The 27,150-nt window shown below is 44.6% G+C and overlaps 1 protein-coding gene across 2 annotated transcripts; it reads right to left on the reverse strand.

Moving 5' to 3' along the window:
* Positions 1–61: 61 nt before the first annotated feature.
* Positions 62–26,760, reverse strand: LOC129827945 (mastermind-like protein 1). 2 transcript variants are annotated; one of them, XM_055889246.1, is made up of 5 exons: positions 25,033–26,760; positions 13,596–15,002; positions 4,227–4,457; positions 3,586–3,724; positions 62–2,399 (listed from the first exon to the last, which is right to left on the reverse strand). In XM_055889246.1, exons 1-5 carry the CDS (start codon positions 25,354–25,356, stop codon positions 1,318–1,320), a joined length of 3,183 nt encoding a protein of 1,060 aa, XP_055745221.1. In that variant the 5' UTR covers positions 25,357–26,760; the 3' UTR covers positions 62–1,317. The 2 variants fall into 2 exon arrangements, with proteins under 2 accessions (XP_055745221.1, XP_055745220.1); XM_055889245.1 differs by having other exon boundaries at positions 13,596–15,008; positions 25,033–26,759.
* Positions 26,761–27,150: the final 390 nt, after the last annotated feature.

Consider the following 27,150-nt stretch of genomic DNA (forward strand, 5'->3'; position numbering starts at 1 on the left):
ACTGTAATGCTAGCTAGTTATAATTCACGCACGCACAAAAATACAAAGACAAAACACAAAGTCCGTTTCTAAAGAACTATATTCACATAATACTCTTGTTTTACAGAGAACCATATTAAAAAGTAGAAAATACTTACAAAAATCAGCTGCAATATACATATAAAAATAAGCTATATCTTCAGCAAAAACAATAGGAAAATGCATACAAAAATATACAAATTTACAAGTAGCCCCTGACACAAACAAGGATGGAATTTTTTAAATCAAATATCCCAACTCAAAAGGCTGTATTGTCATTCAAGGGTATGGCAAAAATAATGGCTGCAGTGTGCCTTAAGGCAATGATTTCCACTTATATAAAATAAAAGCTGCATGACTAAAGACAAATCCGTACATTATCTTCTCTTTTAGCTTGGTTATTGAAATTACAGTGGACTGGATGTATAATAAAGACAGTGATTTTAGTGTGTAACCTGGTCAAACATGGTAAGGAACCTAAAGGGAGACCATCTTAGAAACATGACACAAGAATCACTCAAAAGTGTGAGACGTGGGGACTAGGTCTCCATTTGTCACTTTACATTTGAAACCTACCTACATTGGGGGTAATTGCACAACTCTAAAACAGAGAAACAGTCTTGTCTCCAAATCAAAGACTACAGACAGTTCAACATATAGGTCCCCACTTTGCAACACACGGACACTGGCTAACCGAACGAATATGGCCGCCACAGGTCTATTTATGAGCAGACCTTGAACAAAAACTCTTGTGTATTACCACAAACCTTTTACATAGGGGGGAATGTATTACTAGGCCACCTCTGCTACCGCGAGCCTATATTTACATGGAAGGCTGCAACTTCAAACAAAGCAGAATAGGCTGTGTGTGTGTGTGTGTGTGTGTGTGTGTGTGTGTGTGTGTGTGTGTGTGTGTGGAGCGTTTGGTTCACCTTTGATTCAGTGGTTTAGTACTGAGCCACAGGTTCAGTAGTAGTAGAGTACTCTATACTTCGAGTCCTGGGGGGGGGGGATACTCCAATAGGAATCACACGGGTTTTGGCCCTGTGCACCATCATTACAATCCATTCATTCTCTTAACATTATATACGCCTCGTATATACACAGTACACACAATACGGAGAATTACAATCTCCTAGCAGTGTCAGAACAGTAACAGAATTCCATTACTAACCCTCGCTGTTCCTGCATTTCATTGCACTTCATTGGCAATTGGCTTGGAACTAATACACCAACTTCCACTCTCTCAACGCGTCGTCTGAAGTCCCAATTGTCTGAAGTGGCTCTCTGTCCTCTGTCTTAATCTACTGACCGGAAAAGGTGAACGATCTCATCCAGATCATCCATCCACTCCTGCGTGCTCTGTCCCTTCAGCAGAGAATCCACCAGGTCACCCTCCCCAGGGAAGCTGGGCAGACTGCTAGCCCCTGATCCAGTGTTGTAGCCAAACGGCAACTGCTGCTGCTGCTGCTGCTGTTGTTGGTTGGCAGTTCTGTTGATCTGGTAGCCCTGCTGGCTGCACTGAAGCCCCTGGCTGACCGAACGCCCCCCCTGCGGCTGACTGAAGGCCCCCAGGTCCGGTAACACCCCTTGGCCTTGGGAACCCTGCTGTTGCTGAGTCTGTTGCTGATTGGGTAAGACTTGCCCTAAGGGCTGCTCAAGGGAAACTTGGGGGTTGGCTGCAGTCCTTTGCTGGGCCTGCTGCATCATCTGTTGCTGGGCAGGGTTCATGGCTCCCATGGGCCTGCCGTTGGCATTGGCGCCGAAGGGGGTGTTGCCAACAGGCATCTTGTTGGGCATGCGGGTCTGCTGCTGCATGTGGAAGGCGTTGGAGTTGACAAAGGAATTGGGCGGGAGGCCGCCGTTGCTGGAAGGCGTTTGCTGGGCACCTATGGCTTGCTGCATGACCTGGTGCTGCTGCCAGGCTTGGCTCTGAGCACTCTGCATGGTGTTGGGCATAACATTGGGCATGTTGCCACCGGGCATGGAGCCGGGTAGTCTGGCTAACTGCTGCTGCTGTTTCAGCAGGGCGGCGTTGGGTTGGTTTTTGAGGTGCTGCTGCTGGGCTAGCATGTTCTGTCTGTAGGGGGCGCCCATGTTGCCTACGGGCTGCCTCTGCATTGAACTTTGCTGGGAGGGGTGCATGTTCATGTTACTGTAGAGTACCTGCTGCTGTAAGGCAGAGTCCATAACGCCCCCGCAAGAGGAGAGGCTCATGTCGGCCTGGCTGGCAGCAGGGAGGGCACCAGGTGTGGGGCCACCACCTCCCTGTTGGCCCATGGTCATGCCCATCATGCCTTGTTGCGTCTGGGGGAACATTCGCTGAGCTACGGGGGCGGGGCCCCCCAGCGAGCCAACGTTGACCATTGGCTGAGAAGAGCCTGCAGGGAGAAGCGAAAGAAGCTTTGAGTCACAATAAAACAAACTGAAAAGTTAACCTTTGAATTATAAAAATATGTGTAATCCTTATGTAATATGCAATCTTAATCAATATGCTCATTATAGAAGACCAAATCTGTCTCTCAATATACTTAAATGGCTCCATGTCTGCGTCACCATTCTTTCATAAATGCAGATAGCAATTGACAAGGTCTACCACATTATTTTCATGCCATTATAGAATCAAAGGAGGCAAGGAAAGCAACCATTGAGACAGCAGTTCTCTCAAAAGAAACGGAACAAATGGGCAAATGTATTTAGAGACGAAGAGAACACGTTAGACCCTATTACTAGTTTGCCATTCAAATGATTCACGGTAAGCAACATTTGCACTTGTGAGGTTTATTTGTTTACTGCCAAACAAAGAGTTGTTCTGTGTGAGTCACATCATTTGAGTAAACCTCCCACATAACCAAACATTTCCAAAGGTTTCCTATTCAATTGAAATGGAAGTGTAAGCACTGGTAGAGAGTTTGGCTGTGGCTGAGGTGTATACCTGTTCCAAAAATCACCCTCTTTAAGCCAGCGTTTCCAAAACTCGGTCTTCGGGACCCCAAGGGGTGCACATTTTGGGTTTGCCCTAACACTACAAAGCTGATTCAAATCATCAAAACTTGACGTGCACCCCTTGGGGTCCCGGATCTTACGTCGGTCATGGTCGATTTATTTTGGGCTATGGCAAGTTACTGGGTTGTGCCCGGTTATTGGGCTGGGTCACAGGAACATTCCAAACCCTCAATGGGTTGAAAGCTATAAAGGGTAGGGAATGAGTTCACACTTCTGGCAGAATTTGGGTAGAGGGTTGGATCTGAACCCTACATGCCATTTTCAGACTGTAGTGGAGTGTTTGGAGCAGGGCTCTCCAATCCTGTTCCTGGAGAGCTACAGTTCAGTAGGTTTTCACGCCAACTCTAATCTAGCGCACCTGACTGTAATAATTAAGCTGGTTGATTAGCTGAATCAGGTTTGTTACAACTGGGGTTTGATTGAAAACCTACTGGAAGGTAACTCTCCAGCAACAGAGTTGGAGGGCCCAGGTCTGACGGGGCTGGAGGGCCCAGGTCTGACGGGGCTGGAGGTCCCATGCTACATTAGGGGTAACGGCTGGTGACATGGGGTCTTATTCACCTGTAAACTGGGCGACCTGCGGCTGTTGGAAGGGGTTGTTCTGTGCTCCAGGTTGCTGGTTCTGTTGGTCCTGGTACTGGGGAGGGGGCCGGGTCAGGTGCCTCTGGAGCTGCTGCTCCTGCTGCAGACGCTGCTTCTCCTGAAACACAGAAACCATACATAGAGAATGCACATGTCATGCATGCATATACACGACTGACATTCCTCCTCATACATTCTCTTTTAGACGAATCAGAGATAAAAGCACCTACTGCGAAACGGTCATAAGCCACTTCTACAAAAAAATCTTATTGGTCACATACACGTTATCGCAGGTGTAGCAAAATGCTTGTGCTCCTAGCTCCAACAGTGCAGTAGTATCTAACAATTCACAATACATGCAGACAAATGGCTCCCCCTTGTGTGTTAGAAATATATACCATTTAGAATACTGCTTACTCAGGGCTATGCAGCACTAGCAAGTCCAGACAGGTAGCATTGACAGATCCTGTATTGACTCAGCATGCTGATAGTCATAGGAAAAGTTGAAACCAGTTATGTGAATAAGCTACAAAGCCTGTGTTAAAATGTTTTTAACCCAAATTATTCATACTAAGTACCCAAGAACATGCAGCACATGACCCATGACCCCAGGCGTTTACCTGTTGGGCCATGATCTGCTGCTGCCTCTGGCCCAGTAGAAACTGTTTCTGCTGCTCCATCAGCTGCTGCTGTTGCTGCTGCTTCAGCGCCGCCGCCACCGCTGCCTGCCCTGACAGGTAGGCAGCGTTGCCATGGTTACTTGCCATGCCGTTACCGGGCCCCCCCGGCTGAGGCGCCATGGCGTTGCCGGGTCCAGGGCCATGCGTTGTGGTCGGGTACGTGTTCTGCTCCTGTTGAAGTAAAAATGGGGGGAATGTTGTGGTTATTCCCATACTGTCCACCAGAAGGACAGGGAGTGAGTGAGTTGAGTCTGAGGTTAGGCTTTGGGTACAGTCAAACAAGTGGGAGGGATATTGGTCCTTTGCATTGGGAATAAATACAATTGGATGTAAAGCAGAGGAAAAAGCATTAAAACACTCAAACTTCACCTAAAACACTTGCTAAGCAATGTATTTATGAAGAACGTGGTTGTATAACTTCAGTTTGAAAGTTCATGGCCTCAAATAAGTGCTTCACTTGACCAACTGTTAGTACCACCACAGTTCCATATTTTTAGTGGGTTGTTCCAACTCAAAAAGCACAAGAGGATTTTGACCCCCAATATCTCAGACTGTTCTGAAACAGTTTCTGTTAGAAACAGATAGGATTAGCATTTGTGAAACCATTATTTTGTTGAAATATAATTTGATCTCTGAGAAATGAATCGAATTGATTGCATTCATATCGTTGGGTTGCTACGGCACCTCTGGCACTGTAGAGGATTGGAGCAATCCATATAGCTCACATAACCGTGGTTACATACGTAACCTTTGTTGTTTCACTATATTGGATCACTCCAATATAATGGTATACCCCTAACAGATTTAGTTGGTGCTAGAGGGACCTGGCCAGTCAGCGGCAAAGTCCCAACGCGGGACCGAGACGCAGGGGCCGTCAATGTGGAAGGGGGTTCCCGGCACAGTCCCCAGAAGGGGAGGCAATGCCCAGGACCGCTGAACCAACAGCAGAGGGAGGTGGCACATTTAACTAGTAAAGGTGCAAGAGGAAGCCCAGCTGGCCGCAGCACAGATATCAGCGAGGGGCACTCCTCTCAGTACAGCCCAGGACGCAGCATCACCTCGTGTTGAATGTGCCACCACAGATCCCAGCACTGGTCTGCCAGCCAGATGGTAAGCTATCGTAATCGTGTCCACGATCTAGTGAGAGAGCCTCTGCTTTGATAACCAAGCCCCCAGGACTCTCTCACCATAGCAGACACAGAGCTGGTCTGTTGTTCTCACTGACTGTGTCCACTCCACATAGGCAGCCAGTGCCCACACAGGGCACAGCATGCCGGAAGGAGGCCCAGACTCCCCCGCCACTGCCGGGGTGTCATAAGCAGACAGGATAAAAGGGATGTTCACGTGCCTGTCTGGGAGGAATGAAGGGTTGGGGCTGGGGTCCATCCGGTAGCACTAGGAACTTACCGAAAGAGGATGGAAACTCACCCACCCTCTTCATGGAAGTAATCGCTACCAAGAAAGCCAACTTCATAGAGCGGTGTTTCAGGGAAGCAGACTCCAACGGTTCGAAAGGTGGCTTTGCCAGAGCTGCCAAGACCACATTCAGATCCTAGCTTGCCATTCAGCATGTCCTAGCTGGACGCAGGCGACGAACCCCCTTCATAAACCTGGATACCAAGGGATGGCGCACCACTGGCCTGTCCATCCACCCCATATGGCAGGCAGATATATCAGCCTCTCAGTGTAGAGGCTGCCAAGCCCTCATCCAAGCGAGACTGCAGGTATAGGAGGACATACTGCACCCTGCATGACTCAGGCACAACCTCAATACCAGTGCACCAAGAGCAGAACAACCGCCAGTGAAACTGGTATGCTGCAGTTGTAGCCGGTGCCCTTGTGATCTACATGGTGTACATTACGCCCTACTGAAGTCCTAACATGGACCATTGGTGCCGTTCAGCGGCCAAGCCCACAGACTGAGGCGGTGCTGTCTCGGATGCCACAGAGTTCCCCCTGGCCTGAGAAAGCAGGTCGGGTCTCAGGGGCAGTTGCCAAGGTGTCCCAGACAACAGGGACAGGAGAAGGCTAAATCAAGGTCGCCTGGGCAAGTATGGGGCCACCAGCAGCAGACAATGCTCCGCCATCCTGGTCTTGACCAGCACAGCCTGGATCAGGGGAATAGGGGGGAAATGCAAAAAGCTCCAGCCTCGCCAATCTTGAGCCAGAGCATCCAAGACCAGAGGCCTTGGTGGCTCCGACATAGAGTACCACAGAGGGCAGTGTACATTGTCCAGGGAGGCAAACAGGTCCACCTGCAAACTCCCGAACTTGTCCCACAGGTGCTGCACCACCTGGGGATGTAGGCTCCGGTCCCCCGCATGGATTCCACTCAATATCAGCAGATTATTGGGAATAATGTTGAAGAATCAGACACAAAGTTGAAGTTACGCCGGCGCTGGATATTTCAACAAGACAACGACCCAAAACACTGCTCAAAATCTATCCGGGCATTTATGCAGAGGAACAAGTACAATGTTCTGGAATGGCCATCCCAGTCCCCAGACCTGAATATCATAGAGAATCTGTGGGATGATTTGAAGCGGGCTGTCCCATGCTCGGCAACCATCAAACCGAACTGGAGATGTTTTGTAAGGAGGAATGGTCCAAAATACCCTCATGCAGAATCCAGACACTCATTAGAAGCTATGGGAAACATCTAGAGGCTGTTATTTTAGCAAAAGGAGGCTCTACTAAATATTGATGTGATTTTTCTATTGGGGTGCCCAGATTTATGCACCTGTCTAATTTTGTTTTGATGCATTTTGCACATTCTGTTAATCCAATAAATCTAATTTCACAACTGAAATATTAATGTGTCCATCAGTTATTTGATAGATCAAAATGAAATTGCTGATCCAAACACCCAATTATGTATAAATGGAAATCATGGAAATTGTCAGGGGAGCCCAAACTTTTTCATACGACTGTATATCCAAAAACCTCAGTTTACATTTGGCTTTGCCTCCAAAATATCCCGTGAATTTGCACAGAGCCACATCAAATCACAGAAATACTCATAATAAACATTAATAAAAGATACAAGTGATTTAAAGATATACTTCTCCTTAATGCAACCGCTGTGTTTTTATTTTATTTTACGGAAAAAGCAAACCACGCAATAACCCAAGAAGATATCCACCATGTTGGAGTCAACAGAAGTCCGAAATAGCATTATAAATATTCACTTACCTTTGACGATCTCCGTCAAAATGCACTCACAGGAATCCCAGTTCCACAATAAATGTTTGATTTGTTCCATAAAGTCCATAATTTATGTCCAAATTCCTCCTTTTGTTAGGGCGTTTAGTAAACAAATTGAAACTCACGAGGCGCGGGCAAGTCCAGCGGAAATGTCGGACGAAAATTCCAAAAAGTTATATTACTGGTCATAGAAACATATCAAACGATGTATAGAATCAATCTTTAGGATGTTTATCATAAATGTTCAATAATGTCCCAACCGGAGAATTAATTTGTCTGTAGAAAAGCAATGGAACGAGAGATAACTTTCTCATGACCGCGCATCACGAGCCCGTGGCTGCTGGCAGACCTCTGACTCATTCCCCTCTTATTCAGCCCCCCTTCACAGTAGAAGCTTGAAACAACGTTCTAAAGACTGTTGACATCTAGTGGAAGCCTTAGGAAGTGCAAGATGACCCATATCCCGCTGTATATTCAATAGGGGCTGAGTTGAAAAACTACAAACCTCAGATTTCCCACTTCCTGGTTGGATTTTTTCTCGGGTTTTTGCCTGCCATATGAGTTGTGTTATTCTCACAGACATCATTCAACCAGTTTTAGAAACTTCAGAGTGTTTTCTATCCAATACTACTAATAATATGCATATATTAGCATCTGGGACTGGGTAGGAGGTAGTTTACTCTGGGCACGCTTTTCATCCAAACGTGAAAATCCTGCCCCCTATCCATAAGAAGTTAACAGCCGCTCGCTTAACCTGGCAGCCAGCTGCACGAATATGTCAGAGGAAACAGTTCAACTGATGACCGAAGTCATCCTGCAGGGGCCCGACCCGCCACAATGAGTCGCTAGTGCACGATAGGCCAAGTAAAGCCCCCCAGGCCAAACCCTCCCCTAACCAGGAAAAACGCTGGGCCAATTGTGCGGGCCCTATGGGACTCCCGGTCACAGCCGGTAATGACACAGCCTGTGATCGAACCCCAGGCCTTCGTGACGCCGCAACACCTACATCTTTTGTCTTGCTCATTCATCCTCTGAATTGCACACACACAATCCATGTCTCAATTGTCTCTAGACGTAAAAATCATTCTTTAACCTGTCTCCTCCCCTTCATCTACACTGATTGAAGCGGATTTAACAGGTGACATCAGTAAGGGACCATAGACTGACCAGGTGAAAGCTATGTAATACAAAGAGCAGGTATTCCTAATGTTTTGTACAGTGTATACAGTGTGTTTGGAAAGTATTCAGACCCATTGACTTTCTCCACATTTTGTTAGGTTCAAGCCTTATTCTGAAATTGATTTTGTTTTAGCAAAAATGGGTTTTTAGAAAAAAAGTATTCAGGCCCTTTACTCTGTACTTTGTTGAAGCACCTTTGGCAGCGAATACAGCTTTGAGTCTTCTTGGGTATGACGCTACAAGTTAGGCAGACCTGTATTTGGGGAGTTTTTCCCCATTCTTCTCTGAAGATCCTCTCAAGCTCGGTCAGGTTGGATGGGGAGCGTCGGTGCACTGTAATTTTCTGGTCTCTCCAGAGATGTTCGATCAGGTTCAAGTCCGAGCTCTGGCTAGGTCACTCAAGGACATTGAGACTTAACCCGAAGTCACTCCTGCATTGTCACTCCATGGTGGAAGGTGAACCTTCACCCCAGTCTGAGGTCCTGAGCACTCTGGAGCAGGTTTCCATCAAGGATATCTGCTCCGTTCATCTTTCCCTTGATCCTGACTAGTCGCCCAATCCCTGCAGCTGAAAAACATACCCACAGCATGATGCTGCTGCCACCACCACCATGCTTTACCGTAGGGATGGTGCCAGGTTTCCTCCAGACTTGATGCTTGGTATTCAGACCAAAGAGTTCAAGCTTGGTTTCATCATACCAAAGAATCTTGTTTCTCATGGTCTGAGAGTCCTTTAGGTGCGTTTTACTGAGGAGTGTCTTCTGTCTGGCCACTCTACCATAAAGGCCTGACCGGTGGAGTGCTGCAGAGATGGTTGTTCTTCTGGAAGGTTCTGTCAGTGACCACAGGGTTCTTGGTCACCTTCCTGACCAAGGCCCTTCTCACCCGAATGCTCAGATTGGCCGGGCGGCCAGCTCTAGGAAAAGTCTTGGTGGTTCCAAACTTGGAGGCCACTGTGCTATTGGGGACCTATCAGCATTTCTTTGGTACCCTTCCCAGATATGTGCCTCGACATAATCCTGTCTTGGAGCTCTATGGACAATTCCTTCGACCTCATGGCTTGGTTTTTGCTCTGACATGCACTGTCAACTGTGGGTCCTTATATGGACAGGTGTGTGCCTTTCCAAATCACGTTCAATCAATTGAATTTACCACAGGTGTTTCTACAACTTGATTGGAGTCCATCTCAAGGATGATCAATGTAAACAGGATGCACCTGAGCTCAATTTAAAGTCTGTCATTATGGGGTAGTGTGAAGATTGAGGATGTATTTTTATTTAATCCATTTTAGAATAAGGCTGTAACGTAACAAAATTAGGAAAAGGGGAAGGGGTCTGAAAACTTTCTGAATGCACTGCACTGCATGCATGCATGTATGTGCTCTAAGGTGCAGAGAATCAGAGCAGGTGGTCAGTCCAGTTCAACTGCTCGGCAGTCTGATGCTATGTAGATAGAAACTGTCTCCTAGTTTGTATCATATGGTCGCAATCAATTAGTCTATTTTCTGAGATCAAATTATATTTCAACAAAATGTTGCAGGATATCTTATGAGTTTCTAACTACAGAAATAATTTCTATCATTGCTTGCTGAAATGACATGGAACAACCAGTGTTTAGCCTGGGCTTAGTCAGTGTGGCAACCACATCCATAGAAACGTCTGGAAAGTTGGTCAGAGATATCAGGGGTTAGCCTCAGGCCTCGAGCTCCAGCAGTGGTCCATCCACACACCACAGACACAGTTGAGGGGAAGAGAGGAACAGAGTCCCCTCTCGCGAGAGAGGACAAAAATACAAGTGTGTTAGCAGCAGCTATATTTAAATAGAGAGAGAGTACTGAGAGGAAGGTGGGGGCTGCTCCTAAAATACACTGGTGAGGACATGAGTGAGGGAGGAGGGAGGGATGCATGAAAGGCTGCTTTGTCATGGCTGTCCCCTCCCCGGTCCCCCCCCCCCCCCCCTCCACCACCACAACCCAAGCCCCCGTGGGAGCCTGCACGCTAGCGCCTTAGCAACCAGCTGCTTGACCCAGACACACACACAGTCCTTCCGAACCATGGGGCCCGTGCCAGACTTGTAAGAACAAAAACTGAGGACAGTGTGTGGGGTTGTGTTCGTAGACTAACATAAAAACCCTTCCAGGCCCTAGAATCACCATCAACTAGGCCTACATGCAGTATGCTTAATTCACGAGGTTGTCAAAAACAATTAGCCGAGGAGGCCTACAACTTCAGTAACAGTCATTTGAAATGCAATGAATGCAAGAAATGTGCAGTACAATCAAATGTGTATGTGTTGATCATAAGTTACCAAATGTAACGCTATTGCTAATCTAGGCTATCCATTGGTCTGTGGTTCTTTATGCAAGCGAAAATGTTGAAAACAAGAGGTCTTTCTTTGGAGCCGTTCTTTTAAACTGTAAAGGCAAGCCAGACAACTCCATTGCTCATTTTTAACAAGCCCTTATTGTTTACCATTGTTTTTGCTTCGACATGAGACTCCGTCATACACCAGCATTGTAGCACTGGGGGAGTGTGTGAACACAAACACGGCCTTGGAATGTTCTTTATGCCTCAGTTGTAATGCTATTTGCTGATGTCAGTATAAAACATGCGTTGAGCCTTTCCCTTGTTGGGAATGTGGATGGCTCCTACTCTCCCAGTCACACAGTGGGAAATTAATGTTAGGCTTGGGTGATGACCATAACCAAGTCATGTAAATCCAAGTCCTTCGTATACACTTGTTGACATCTAGCTTAACGGTTATTCAGATTGCCAATATAGCCTAACCCTTTACTGCACATCGTTGCCCTCAAGTAGAGTTGAATATTATCCCCCTGTTCCAACCAGAGAATAAATCACTTCTCCTGGGTAACCCGGTATTTCCAGCCAAACCCAGAAGTGTCATTCAAAAGAACATACATGTCTAGATTTGATTAGAGTTGCATACGAATCTGATGCTACCCGAGCCTGATGAGCCACATATTAAACATATTTAATGAGCCCAAGCCCCAAAAAAGTCCAAATGATTGTGCCATTATCCAATACATATGATATAGGCTACTGCACATTACGCACAACAGAAAAACATAGCTATATGTTCTCCTGGGTAAATAAATGTAAATAGCTCCAGTAGGCTAAATCTTTTTTGTGTGTGAACTGTTTTACTGTACTGTATTTTACAGACTGGAATTACGCACATCGTTCAAACTATGATAAATCAGAAGACAACATGTGATTCTGGTGCAGCACATGCAGCCTACAAAGTTACAAGTATAGGCTAGCAAATGTGATTTTAATTCTGAAAATGGGGCCCATTTGTATAATTAATAAGCTGACGCATATATACACCTTTCATAATATTTCCCGTTATTAGCTTCTCTCCTCCCTCTGTTGTTTCATCCCTTCCTCGCCTTCAACACTTTTACATGAAGTTGTGTTGTCCTCATCATTCTAATGACAGGTGAATAATATAGGACTAGAATTAGACGCAGAGCGCTTCCACTTCTCTTCACTAAGGCTGAATGGTTATTGGTCTGAATAAATAACTGCCTACCTCCGTTCACTCTTCTTTCAAACTACCTGAGAGTTCTATTGACTGCTGTATTTACCATTCAGCAAAAAAGAGCTTGCTTCTCTCTTCAACAGTCTATTGGTAAAAGAAACGCAACAACAACAAAAATGTCCAGCAAGCTCTTGTAATCTAGCTTTTCCTGCATGGGACTCCAAGCGCTAAGGTGCGTTTTTTTTAAGGAAAGGCCAGCTGAGCACAGGTGCGTGCATAATGTGCAAAAAAAGAGAGGCTTTAAGTTAGAAGTTTATTCTGCATAACCAATCATTAATTAGCTAAATATAAGGCAAATACTTAATTGAATGTTTTACCTGAAAGGGGTAGGCATGGACATGTACACTGAACAAAAATACAAAATCCAACATTTAAAAAAAAAAGTGTTGGTGCCATGTTTCGAGCTGAAATAAAATATGACACATTTTCCATTTGCACAAAATTCTTATTTCTAGAAAAGGTTGTGCACAAATGTGTTTACATCCCTGATAGTGAGCATTTCTCCTTTGCCAAGATAATCCTGATTAAACAGCATGATCATTACACAGGTTTACCTTGTGCTGGTGACACCAACAAAAGGCCACTAAAATGTGCAGTTGTCACACAACACAATGCCACAGACGTCTCTAGTTCAGGGAGCGTGCAATTGGCATGTTGACTGCAAGAATGTCCACCAGAGCTGTTGCCAAACACTTGAATGTTAATGTTTATTTCCTACACATGACAATATGTGATGACATGTCTAAACAATCCAACGAGGTGCAGAAGTTATGATGTATCAATTGGGGGAGGGACCTTCTTTCAGGAAGCAAAGCAAAGCAATCTGAGCCCATACTGTGAATGAAGGGTACAATACATTTCATTATTTTGCATTTTTAAATGCAGATAACTTGAAAATGTACTTTTATAGGAACCTCTAAAGAAGTATACTGATACATTTCAGGATAATATCATGCTCAATGAAAGATGTGATGTAAAATAATGGCCTTTTTGGTCAACATTTACAGGCAAAGGAGCCAAATCGAGCTGTTAGGATCATACCCTCTGATAAAGAAAATATTTGATTGGTATTTTTGTATCCCCATGACAAAGCCTGAACATTATCAGAAAGCCTAAAACTTCCCAAAAATAGGATGGAATATTTTTTAAAATGAAAAAACAGATTGTGTGCAGTGGAGTGCTGATATTGATGTTTCTATTTGGATCCTTGACTCTTATCACTAAGCTTTTGACTCTGCTATAGAATACATTTTAAGCCAACACCATGGTATCAAAGCTAGTGAAATAGAAATAATGTTTAAAAAAAAATGAGAACTCTTGTGAAAATGGCCATGATGAGTTGTAGAGGATGAGCTGCAGTCTTACCTGGCCGTGGGGTAGGTGTGGTCTGAAGGGCAGGCCTTGCTTCTGCTTCATCTGCTGCTGCCTGAGAAGCGATAGCATCACCGCCTTGTTCTGGCTCTGGGCACTAGGGGGGCCCCGTGGTGGCCCCTGGGTCGCCGCCTCGTAGTGGGACAGGGGCTTGGTGTTGCTGTAGTTGAGCATGGTAGAGCCCGGGCCCCCAGGGCCTGCTACTGCAGGGTGGCTGAGCAAGGCCCCTGGTCCTGCGGCAGGGTGGCCCAGCATGTTGGGGTGGGGGCCCCCGGGCTGCAGGTACCCACCGGCTGCAGCTTTGGGTGAGCCCTTGTTGGGCTGAACGGGTATCATCAGCTGGGGCTTGTTGGGGAAGTCCTGGGGGTATAGGGAGGGGCTGGTGGGCTTCTCCAGGCCGTAGGAGCCCCCTAGGGGGCTTTGAGATGGGGCCGACTGGGGGGGCCAAGACGGAGGGTGGGATCCAGTTGGGTGGAATTTGGGTGCTTGCTGTGGTTGTTGCTGTTGTTTTTGGTTTTGCTGCGGTTTCAGAGCGTGTTGCTGCTGTTGAAGCTGGGATTGCATCTGCTGGGCTCTCTGTTGATGTGCGGCTAGCTGTTGGAGCTGCTGGGCAGGGGACAGGTCTTTGGGGACGGGCCCCGGGGGGAGGTGGTGGTTCTGGGGAGGGAGTTGCCTGGATGGGGGAGGCTGCTGGCTGAGGGGTTGGGACAGGGCCGGGGAGGAGGCAGTGGTGGTAGCCGCTGCCGGTGAGCGCTGCATGGGCGGCCCCGATGACGTAGGCCTAACATGCGGCGAGCCGGTGCCAGAGTCTTTCTCGAAAGCAGCGGAGGCCGGGGAGAACTCAGTCTTAATGCTGGCCAGGTCTGGAAGCAGGAGGCCTCCCTGTGAGGTTCCCCCTCCCTGCGTTGCTCCCCCAGACTGTGCACCTGTCCCTGGGGTGGGTCCGGCCAGCTCAGGGGAGTCCTTGCGATCCTCAAAGCCATCGTTGAGGATGTCCTGGATGTCTTCATAGGCCACAGAGCGGTTGAGCTCCTCCATGAGCTCCATCCACTCCTGCTCGTTGAGGTTGAGGTCAGGGAAGAGGCTGTTGCTGGCTCCGCCCCCTGACGGCAGCATGCAGGGCAAGATGTCATCCATGGGCTCCTGCTTCATCTCTTTGAGCAAGAACTCCTGCTCACCCGCAGAGTCCCCACCGGGCTCACCACCAGGCCGGTGGATCCCGTTGGGTATGAGAGAGTCAGCGCCGATGCCGTGCTTGGAGTCCAGAGGCGAGCGCGTGGGGATGCCGCCGTTGGATGGGTCATTGTCCAGGCAGGACTTCTTGGACGGGGGGTAGCCATCGCTGAAGCCGTTGACTTGAACAGGGGAGCTAGCGCTCTCCAGCTTCCTCTTCACCGACTCCTGCAACTACAGCAAACAACGACAAACATTAGTACCATACATGCTGAATACTACCACACTGCTTTTGACTGAGATCATCGCCAGAGGCCAAGTTTAATCAATAAAGTGAAGATAAAGCTAAGATATAAATACCTGGTTGAACACATGAAGATATGCTTAATGGTCCTTCAACATCACTCGTGTTGCACGGTTTACCAAAACTACGGTACTTTTGATAGTAGATCACAATAATCTTATATTTTTGGGGTACTGTAAATTGTGTCTCATGGGGCGGCAGGTAACCTAGTGGTTAGAGCGTTGGACTAGTAACCGAAAGGTTGCAAGATCGAATCCCCGAGCTGACAATGTAAACATCTGTCGTTTTGCCCCTGAACAAGGCAGTTAACCCACTGTTCCTAGGCCGTCATTGAAAATAAGAATTTGTTAACTGACTTGCTTAGTTAAATAAAAGGTAAAAAAAAATATATATAAATAATAATCTACTGATCGAGAGGATCAAGTCCGTCAGCGCAGCCGATGTCCCCTTAGCTATAGCACACCGTGCCTGATCCACTTGCTGCATCACCAATTATGCTGCACAGACGTTAACCCACTTGAATAATGCAACACAGCATAAATATTGAAACTTAATTGTCGTTTGCAACACAGGCTAGAACACTTTACAATGCGGGGGAAAACAACAAGTTGAGAATTTCACTACACTTGCAATAACATCTGCTAAATATTTGCATGCGACCAATAAAATGTGATTTGAGTGCAAGATACCGGTAGCTTCCACCTCTGTAGGCTAACTTTCCTTGCTAGCTTACAGCTGAAGCTAACATCAATTCACTACTCTAGTACCTTGTTTGTGATAACGCAAACTATTTCTGATTTCAAAGCTGATTGAATGAATAAAGTTTTTGGTGACACCTAGTCGCCCCAATTTACATATCTCCCAGTTAAGATTGTCAATTCGAGACGCGAGCAAATATTATGTTAATGATTAACGGTTTTCAAAAGACAGCACTTTTATAAAGGAGATGGTAAGGTTCCTTCTATGCAAATGTTGATCAGTAAAATAAGTCACGAAGGGAAAGAGAGACCCCCTTAATCCAAACAGAGTTGCTCCGGAGCTTAGATTGGGCTCCATCACAGCCTGGTACGGCAACACCACAAGGTGCTTCAGAGAGTGATATGTGCAGCTAATAGTTTGGTATTTAACCTTTATTTAACTAGGCAAATCAGTTAAGAACAAATTCTTATTTACAATGACGGACAACCGGGGAACAGTGGGCTAACTGCTTTGTTCAGGGGCAGAACGACAGATTTTTATCTTGTCAGCCCGGGGATTCAATCCAGCAACCTTTCGGTTACTGGCCCAACGCTCGAACCACTAGGCAACCTGCTACCCCACACTGTTGAAATTATTCTCTTATTTGGTTACATATGTTCCTACTGTCAATTCTGTCCAGTCATTCTTTATGTTGTAAACACTTTTAATAAATGTATTTTCTGTACAAAAGTTTTTTTTTCTTCTTACATTCAGATTCCAGGTATAATTTTATTGTAAAGTCACAGCATCATCCTGGCACCAGAGTTGCCAGCTTAATACGTTAACTTTGCTTTACTGTATCATTTTCCTTAATGTAAAACATTACAGCATCCCTGTAAATTTATAGCAAGGTACTGTAATATGTCTTTACAGTAAGGAAATAGTACTGTAAAACCTTACAGCATCTCTGCTGTAAAGCAAAATTACAGTATTAAGTTGGCAACTGTGGTGTCCCAGTATAATGCTGTAAATTTACAGGGAAAAGTTAGTGCATTTTGGGGGGCTCAGTCTCAGTCAGTGTCTCAACTTAATGCTGAGAGTTGGAATACACTAGGAGCAATTTCAAAATCTGGTTGTGTATCAGTTTCTCTTGTCAGTCAAATCAGCCCATGCCAGCTAACATTTTTTTGATTGGCAAATGAGTGTAGTCCATCTATCTAAACTTGTAGTAATCATGATCAAATTAACGACTGGGGGGATCCCAATGATTTCGCTCCATCCTATGGCAAACGAGTAGAATTGAAGGAAATTTGCCGTAAAACCACACATTTCTCTCTGCCCCATGGCTAAAGGTGTAGAACTGCAGCGCCGCTAAAATGTTCCTCACAACAAAATTTCACTTAGTGCTGGCTCTGACAGCATGTGTGGGTATGGATGTGGTATACATGCCCGAGCCACTGAGGCCCAACTCCATCAAAGTTACCTATCTATTTTTTAGCGCAACAATACCACTGAAATCATAGGCCGCACGCTGATCTGGCATCGTCTAACACCCTCACACCTCCGGAGGAGAGAAAGGGAGAGAGCAGAGAGCAGCTAGTCTAGTGACTCATTCCAGTGCTTTATGAACCTGAAAAACTGGTCTGTCTTCCCCCTGCTCCCCTCCCCCTCTGACCCTCCCCACCCCACCTTCTTCTGAGCAACCACCACTGCTGCTACTACTACTACCACCACCATCAACCTGAATCTACATGAAACTAATTAGCATGTGTATAGGCGGAGTAGGACCTACAACAAAAGAGCTAGCGCCAGGGCCATGGAGGGGAGCATGCTGAATTACAAACACAGGGGCCAGCACTGACAGCGTGCCCATTTTGCCTTTGAAGCCACCGGCATGGCCACAATGGGCCTCCCTGGATTGTGCAGGTGTGGAACAGAGCGGCGAGCCGGTCTTACTAAGGGCTGGGGGGCGTTTATAGTACAAGCGTTTAACCTTATACTGACTGGCCAGGCTGGAGCGGAGGCCTGTTGATAGGTTACTGACAGGCTAGTTGGCTTGCTAGCATTGTGCGACGAGCGGGCTAGTTAGCACTGGGAATTTAGACATGTTTTAGTAACTGACATGATGCCTAGGTTATGATGTGCATCAGCAAAAGAGTCAAGTTCCGCCCAGTGGCTTGATACACACCCCAGTGGAAGCGCTCAACTGTGGCATCAGGAATGGGTACTGAGAGCAATGATGCGCCAGAGGCTCAGAGCAGTGGGTGGAGTTGGATTTAATACCCTTGAGTCATCATTCAGAGGTCTGTCATTGTCCTATTGCAGCTGTGGCCCAAATGGTGGGTAGCGGCCAATTCCTACTGGGCCGTGACTGAGGCCTGGGTTGTGGCTTAAAAACAGTACTTGTTTCTCAGAGACTGAAGAGGTCAGAGGCAAAATACTTCAGGTGGGGTCATTACACCCACTTACATGTACAGTGCTGTGAAAATATTTGGCTCCTTTCTAATTCTCTACTTTTGCATATTGTTTTATACTGAATGTTATCAGATCTTAAACCAAAACCTAGTATTAGATAAAGGGAACCTGAGTGAACAATACTTATTTCATTTTTTCATATACAAAGTTATGCAACACCCACTACCCCGGTGTGAAAAACGGTCCCACTTTTAGCTGCAATGACTCCAACCAAACGCTTCCTTTAGTTGTTGATCAGTCTCGTACGTCGCTGTAGAGGAATTTTGGCCCACTATTCCATGCAGAACTACTGTAACTCAGCGACAATGTGGAATTTCAACCATCTCAAATTGGGATTAGGTCTGGACTTTGACTAGGCCTTTCCAAACTTAATGGTGTTGCTTTTTAGCCATTTTCATGTAGATTTGATTGTGTTTTGGATCACCGTCTCGCTGCATGACCCAGCGGCGCTTCAGCTGACAGACCGCTGGCCTGACATTCTCCTGTAGAATTCTCTGATAATAGAAGGAACCATGAATTCTGCTCTTTAACTTCTTATGGCTGGGGGCAGTAATGAGTAGCTTGGATGAATAAGGTGCCCAGAGGTGCCCAGAGTAAACTGCCTGCTACTCAGTTCCAGTTGCTAATATATGCATATTATTAGTAGATTTGGATAGAAAACATTCTGAAGTTTCTACAACTGCTTGAATGATGTTTGTGAGTATAACAGAACTCAAATGGCAGGCAAAAACCTGAGGAAAAATCCAACCAGGAAGTGGGAAATCTGAGGTTTGTAGGTTTTCAAGTCTTTGCCTATCCAATATACAGTGTCTATGGGGTCATATTGCACTTCCTAAGGCTACCACTAGATGTCTATAGAGCCTTGTTTCAGGCTTCTACTGTGACGGGGGAGAGAATAAGAGCTGTTTGACTAAGGGGTCTGGCATAATGCCATGAGCTAAGTCAGGCACGCGGCCGTGAAAGCGAGCTCTGTTCGTTTTCATTTCTAAAGACAAAGGAATTGCCCGGTAGAAACATTATTGAAGATTTATGTTAAAAACATCCTAAAGATTTGACGTTTGACATGTTTCTACGAACTGTAATTTAACTTTTTTGACTTTGCATTTAGTGCTCGCGCGTTGTGCATTTGGATTAGTGTACTAAACGCACGAACGAAAAGGAGGTATTTGGACATAAATGGACTTTATCGAACAAAACAAACATTTATTGTGGAACTGTGATTCCTGGGAGTGCATTCCGATGAAGATCATCAAAGGTAAGTGAATATTTATAATGCTATTTCTGACTTTTGTTGACTCCACAACATGGCGGGTATCTGTATGGCTTGTTTTGGTGCCTGAGCGCTGTACTCAGATTATTGCATGGTGTGCTTTTGCCATAAAGCTTTTTTGAAATCTGACACAGCGGTTGCATTAAGGAGAAGTATATATTTAATTCCATGCATAACACTTGTATTGTCATCAACATTTATGATGAGTATCCTGTAAATTTATGTGGCTCTCTACAAAATCACCGGATGTTTGAGGCAAAACATTACTGAACAACACGCCAATGTAAACTAAGATTTTTGGATATAAATATGAACTTTATCGAACAAAAGATACATGTATTGTGTAACATGAAGTCCTATGAGTGTCATCTGATGAAGATCAAAGGTTAGTGATTAATTTGATCTATACTTCTGCTTTTTGTGAATCCTCTCTTGGCTAGAATAATGGCTGTGTTATTCTGTGAACAGGCGCTAACCTCACCGTCATAAAGCCATTTTGAAATTGGACACTGTGGCTGGATTTACAACAAGTGTATCTTTAAAATAGTGTATAATAGTTGTATGTTTGAGGAATATTAATTATGAGATTTCTGTTGTTTGAATTTGGCGCCCTGCACTTTCACTGGCTGTTGTCATATCGATCCCGTTAACGGGATTTCAGCCGTAAGAAGTTCAACAGCATGATCATTACACATGTGCACCTTGTGCTGTGGACAATAATGCCACTAAAATGTGCCTTTTCGTAACAATGCCACAGATGTCTCAAGTGGGAGCGTGCAACTGGCATGCAGGAATGTCCACCAGAGCTGTTTCCAGAGAATTGAATCATAATTTCTCTACCATAAGCCACCTCCGTTGTTTTAGAGAATTTGGCATTGCGCATAACCTGGAGACCACGTGTAACCTCGCACAGCCTAGGACCTCCACATCTGGCTTCTTCACCTGCGGGGTCGTCTGAGTCCAGCCACCCAGATAGGTGATGAAACTGAGTTTGCACAACTGGTTTGCTGATGTCAACGTTGTGAACAGAGTGCCCAATGGTGGCGGTAGGGTTATGGTAGGGGCAGGTCAAAGCTACGGACAACGAACACAATTGCATTTTATCGATGGCAAATTGAATGCACAGAGATGTCATGACAAGATCCTGAGGCCAATTGTCGTGCCATTCATCCGCCGCCATCACCTCATGTTTCAACATGATAATGCACGGATCTGTACACAATTTCTGGAAGTTGAAAATGTCAAAGTTCTTTCATGGCCTACATACTCAGACATGTCACCCATTTTCCCTGTATATGGCCTCACTATTGTTATTTTACTGATGCTCTTTAATTATTTGTAACTTTATTTTTAGGTATTTTTCTTAAAACTGCATTGTTGGTTCAGGGCTTGTAAGTAAGAATTTCACTGTAAGATCTACTCTTGTTGAATTTGGCGCATGTGCCAAATAAAATTTGTGCATGTTTGGGATGCTCTGGATCGACGTGTATAACAGTGGGTTCCAGTTCCCGCCAATATCCAGCAACTTCGCACAGCCATTGAAGAGACTGGGACAACATTCCACAGGCCACAATCAACAGCCTGATCAAATCTAATCGAAGGAGTTATGTCACACTGCATGAGGCAAATGGTGGTCACTACAGATACTGACTGGTTTTATGATCCACACCCATTTTTATTAAGGTATCTGTGATCAACAGATGCATATTTGTATTCCCAGTCATATGAAATCCATAGATTAGGGCCTAATTAATTAATTACAACTGACTGATTTTCTTATATGAACTGTAACTCAGTAAAATCTTTGAAATTGTTGAGTTCATATTTTTGTTCATTGTGTAATAGAAAAAGACAAGAATGTTCTGGAAGGGTAAGAACTCATTGAATACTTGAGTGCTACTTTTGAGTTACAAGAAAGAGGAACCAAATCTTTTAATACGTGACCGTCTCATGAGAAGTGTGTATCCCACTCTGGCTGTGCTATCAGCCTTCATTTAGAAATCATGACAAGGGTGGTTACGATGACCGTATATACTGCCACACCACAGTCACGAATCATGCCCACAGTTAAATTCGATGTGACTCAACGGTTACGCAACTTCTCAAAAAGTGCTCACTGATAGTCAGTAGCCTACCAAACTTGCGAGAGGCCAGTCGCTAATGGTGGGTACTCAGCACTCCGATGTCAATGCAAAAGCAATTGAAAATCAAATCAAACACTTCATGAGAGCCCTGACATTAAGACTTGGAGCAGAATAGGATCACCTGTTGCGCAGAGAGAGACAGCTCCTCATAGCTGGTTGATGCATGGAATGAAATTAGGGTTACTACGCACAACATTTCCAACCGCATACGAAAACAGTTGATGGCCTTTATTGAAAAGAGGAGGATCCCATCAGCTTTCTATAGGCTAGGCCTACTATATTTTTCCCTAAACTTTCCTAATATTATAACACATTGTTTTGCTTTACAACCAGAGTAGCCTACCAGGCTGGCATAAAAAAAAAGAACTGTGGGAAAAGAGTCCACAATTCGCTATGAGCCCAGACATTGTGCAATCGTGTGTGAAAACAGTTTGCCGCACACCATCGCTAATCCATATATACATATTCTAGTCATCCCGTTACATTTGTGTGTATAAGGTAGTTGTTGAGAATTTGTTAGATTACTCGTTAGATATTACGGCTTAGTCGGAACTAGAAGCACAAGCATTCGCTACACTCTCATTAACATCTGCTTACCATGTGTATGTGACTAATAAAATTTGATTTTAAGTGTGTGCAGCCTGCGCAAGAAACAGAGCAGAGCAATTGACTTTCACGCAACTTTTTCGAATCCTCATTAGTCACATGCCTTAGACTGTATTTGGAATCAAAACAGAGCGTTACAGGCTGACTACACCGCTCAGTCGCGTGCGTTACAAAATAAATTTTGAAATCTATATTATTAAATTATTGCACCCACACTGCTCGCGAGCGTCTGTGTTGCCAAGGGCAAAAATTGAAGTCAGTTCTATTTGTGACACAGATCACGCTGCATGTCCTGCCTCTCCCATCTCCTCATTGGTTTATAGAAGCAGGTACCCAGGTGCCATCTCCTCATTGGTTATACCCACGTGGGTGACTGAAAGACGAACAAGGCCAGTGACAGGTAATGCCCCTAATTTATGAAAGTTGCCAATCGCAATATAAAGTCAAGAGAAGAAAAAGCCTGGGAGGAGAGATGACTAGAAACGATTCGGTTGACCGTTTTGTGGATTAATTGGCAGAGTAGAGGACCTTGTGCATTTCACGTAAAATAATAACTCACTGTCTATATCCCATGACAAATTAGCTAGCAACCGCAAGCTTGCTAAATAGGACAAATTAGCTAGCAAGTACAAGCTAGCTAAATTGCCATAAATGTTTAATGCTTTTCGACCTGTCCCCAAATTAATAGAATTGATTCAGAGTTTGTTATGATATTTTAACCTGCCTGTCGTGATTGCGTTTGGTGTGGGGGGACAAAATAAATGTATGCACGATGGCGCACACCCCATCCGTTTGGGTTCCGTGTAACCTTTCTATCACAACTAAAGTTGCATAAACAACTGTAAATGATTTATATAGGAGGACCCATTTCTTTGTTAACCGCCAAACACAGAATAGCCACATGTGCGCACTCCCTCGGAAATAGTTTGGGAAAAAGATACTTTCTATTTTATTCAGCTATGTTAAATTGTATTGTTCTTACTATAAAATATGAAATCATGTCACGTGCATTATAAGCTAATCTTGCCTGCTAAATGTTAATAAACTAGTGTAGACCACAGCCATATCCAGATAAGGGAAAGGCTGATACCTAGTCAGTTGTCCAACGGAATGTATTCAACTGAAATGTGTCTTCCTACATTTTATTCATTATATATTTTTTTTTACACCTTTAATTAACTAGGCAAGTCAGTTAAGAACAAATTCTTATTTTCAATGACGGCCTAAGAACAGTGGGTTAACTGCCTTGTTCAGGGGCAGAACGACAGATGTTTACCTTGTCAGCTCGGGGATTTGATCTAGCAACCTTTCAGTTACAAGTCCAATGCTCTAACCACTAGGCCACCCCAATATCATAATGTTTCTTTAGACCTGCCTAAATTGATTTACTGTGGTGGTGTAGGCTATATTAAATGGATTGAGACTTTAAATTGTAGATGTTACAAAAAGGTCCACATCAGTGTCTTGGCGTGGAAGCCAGGGATGCTAAACATATTTATGTTAATTAAAAGGTAAATTAGAGCGAGACCAGTCAGTTATTTGCATGATAATCATCAGCTGGCAATTTCATAACTGCCACATCGCTATCCATGACAAAAATGGATGTGATTAAACATGAGTGCCAACAATTCATGGACCACTTATACAAGAAGACACCTCACTGTGTGACACAGAACAACTTCACTGACAGAGCTTGCCTGGGGACCAGAGTGAATTTGTATTTCTAAATCTACATCTGGGATTGTCAGTGTTTGATTCTGTTAATTGTCTTCTACAAGCCAGAATATTGAACAAAATTAAATTTGAACTTACTCTACCGGTTGTCTGTGTGGTTGGTTCTTTTGTGAGTAGGAATTTAATACAATATATCCAGAGAAAAGTATAATTAAACCAACTTCCTCAAAGCACTGGTAGCGCATTCGGATTCTTATCAACTGAATCATGCGCACAGGATCTACATGCAATTAATGCATGCATACTTGATGAGCTCATGCACATGTTTACATGGTCTTGCACATGCCTCAGGTGAGAGAAATCAGAACGCACTACCAGCGCTTTGACGAAGTTGGTATAATTATACTATCCTGTGGATATATTGTCTCAAATTCCTACTTACAAAAGGACCAACCACAGAGACAACCTGTAGAGTACATTCATATGTCATTTTATTCAACAGTCCAGCTTGTAGAGGACCTAAAAGCACCATTTCCAGAAACAAACACTGAAAAATCCTAGACTGTGTCTGATCCCAAAGCAAACAGACAGTATATGCCTTGTTGTAAAACCTAAATTCTTTCCATATCCACTTGCATGAAATGTATGTTTGGCCACAGAAAAACATTTGTGGTATTCACTGAATGGATGGAGCAAGCCAAAGAACGCCTAGTAAAAACACAGCATGACAACATTGGACGAGTTCATTCTGCATTGCCCGGTGCCCCTGCTGGGCGGAGCAACATTTTAGACCACTCCAATGGTCCTTAATATAAATATCCAGCCAACTGGGGCACCGGGCCATGCAAAACGAACTTGCCCATTGTGATCAGGTGACGGCAACCAGCCGTTACTGGCTACAACTCTTCCGTGCTAATCACAGCACAATGTGCAGAACACAAAGCACATGATTGCAATGCGCTTTCCTTAAAGACAATTTTTGTTTGCTATCGCCACACACACAAAATATACTGCAGGAATGCGATAATCCAATGACTGCCAATGAGCTGTTATCAGCTTTGTCGTGCATTTGCATCCACCCCCTGTATTACAGAAATAGTCACTTACCGCAATCAAAGTGCTGTTTCTGCTCTGCTCTGGCTTTCCACCCTCCGCTAGGTCTGCGTTGCTGCCCCCGGTCCCTGACCCTCTCTGCGCCGACTGGTCTGAGGTTGGCTGTGGCTGGCGGTGCTTACTCGACCGTTTGGCCTTGGTTTGCAGGCACCGTTGGTGCAGTGCAAAGGTCTGCTGCCGTTCCATCTCCAGCCGCTCCATAGCGGTGTTGTCGTAGCGGTTCTCGCAGCTGGTGTGATGCCTCCTGAAGAGCTCGATTCGACGGCGGAGTCGCTCCATCACCGCACTGTGTCGCGGCACTACAAAATCCGCCATCATCAATAAAGAGTGTGTTTTTAAACTCTGGTCTCGGGTTTCGACAGTCCGGATAAAATGCTTAATGTGTTCCTTTTTAGTGTGGGCGTTTATACCCACTACCTTTGAGAATCAACTAACGTTAGTGCTTCCATAGAGTCTACCTTTAGCTTGCTAATGTTGGCATTTAGTCTCACTAGCCAGAAGGAAACAGGCGTAAAATACGATTGAGATATATTACTAAACGGCCTAGCTAACTAGCAAAGTATATAGTGCACCTTATCTGTCGCATCGTGAAAAAAAGTATTGCAATAACTGGCTAGCAAAAGGCCCCAGCATTGGCTAGCTAGCCAAATTCGAAAAACTCATTCACGCCTTTCCCCTAATGAAAAAAAAGTTGAAACTACAAACAAAGTAATGTATATTAAAAAGGCGAGCTCAATTCATTTGATGGAAAATACGCATTATATGAGTTGAACGAATAACGTGCCTAACGTTAGTTAGACGTAGCTAACTAACGTTACAGTATGTAACGTTAGGTGCTTACTAAAATGCTATAGTATTCAATCAATGGGTCTCATAACATTCCTCTGGTCAAACATCCAAAGTTCGAGTAAGAAAAACCTTTAACTTGTACGTTAGCTTCTAACTAGTTACGCTGGACTGTATTAGGGAAAACAAACATAACATTGCAGTAGTTTACATTAGTAAACTATGAATGTATTAATCTCGCTGACTAACGTTACTTACCCAACTTCACGGAGCTGGTTAGCTTGCTGGCTAAAGCTAACTTTGTCTACAACAAACACTCCTGTCTCATGGTGAAAGTTAGCTAACTTAGCTAAAGCAAGTGACGCTCAGTTCTTTTCTACTAAACTAGTCATCTAAATTTATCTAGAATATAACTTCTGCTAACTAGGCAGGATAAAACGTTAAGTTACCGATTACCGTCAACATATAAAACACCAAGAACGTTAGCTCGCTAATAACAAAAGTAGTTACGTTGCAACTAGCTAGCTAAAGAAATGTTGCTTATGCTGGCTAACAGCTGATCCTCGGCGTAGATCGCAGTAATGTTACTTGATAGCTAGCAACTGCAACAAGATACGGATGTAGCTAGCTTGATAGCCTGCTAACTTTAACAAAAGCATGATACCCAGACTACTTTCAAAAATAATTCTCACAAGTAGTCCATATAGAACACACACAACCCGACTCCGAATCAGTTAGGTCGATTGCAAAACAAAAAAACTAATTGCGACAACAAACAATCAAACTGCCTCTCTTTGCTATTTCTATTGTTTTCCAATGGACAGGCAGATCTTCGTCGCCATTTTGGAACAAGTTTTTTTCTCTCCTTTTTTCCCCTAACCTTTGCTTTGCTTCACCGATACCAAGAGGCGTCACCACCAGACAGCCGTGTCGCTTTCCCCACCATAGAAATGGAATGGTACCCACCTCATTTTCATGATTGACATTGAAAACAAGCAACAGAGAGACCATTTGCATGAATTTACAGTCAAATTTGTAACATTGTGTGTCCTTTGACAAGTTATCAGAATTCAAGTAAGCTCAACTCCTTGTTGGAATTTATTTATTTATTTTACCGTTATTTTACCAGGTAAGTTGACTGAGAACACGTTCTCATTTGCAGCAAAGACCTGGGGATAGTTACAGGGGAGAGGAGGGGGATGAATGAGCCAATTGTAAACTGGGGATTATTAGGTGACCATGATGGTTTGAGGGCCAGATTGGGAATTTAGCCAGGACACCGGGGTTAACACCCCTACTCTTACAATAAGTGCCATGGGATCTTTA

This window comes from Salvelinus fontinalis, chromosome 29 (assembly GCF_029448725.1).
Source record: "Salvelinus fontinalis isolate EN_2023a chromosome 29, ASM2944872v1, whole genome shotgun sequence".
NCBI lineage: Eukaryota > Metazoa > Chordata > Actinopteri > Salmoniformes > Salmonidae > Salvelinus > Salvelinus fontinalis.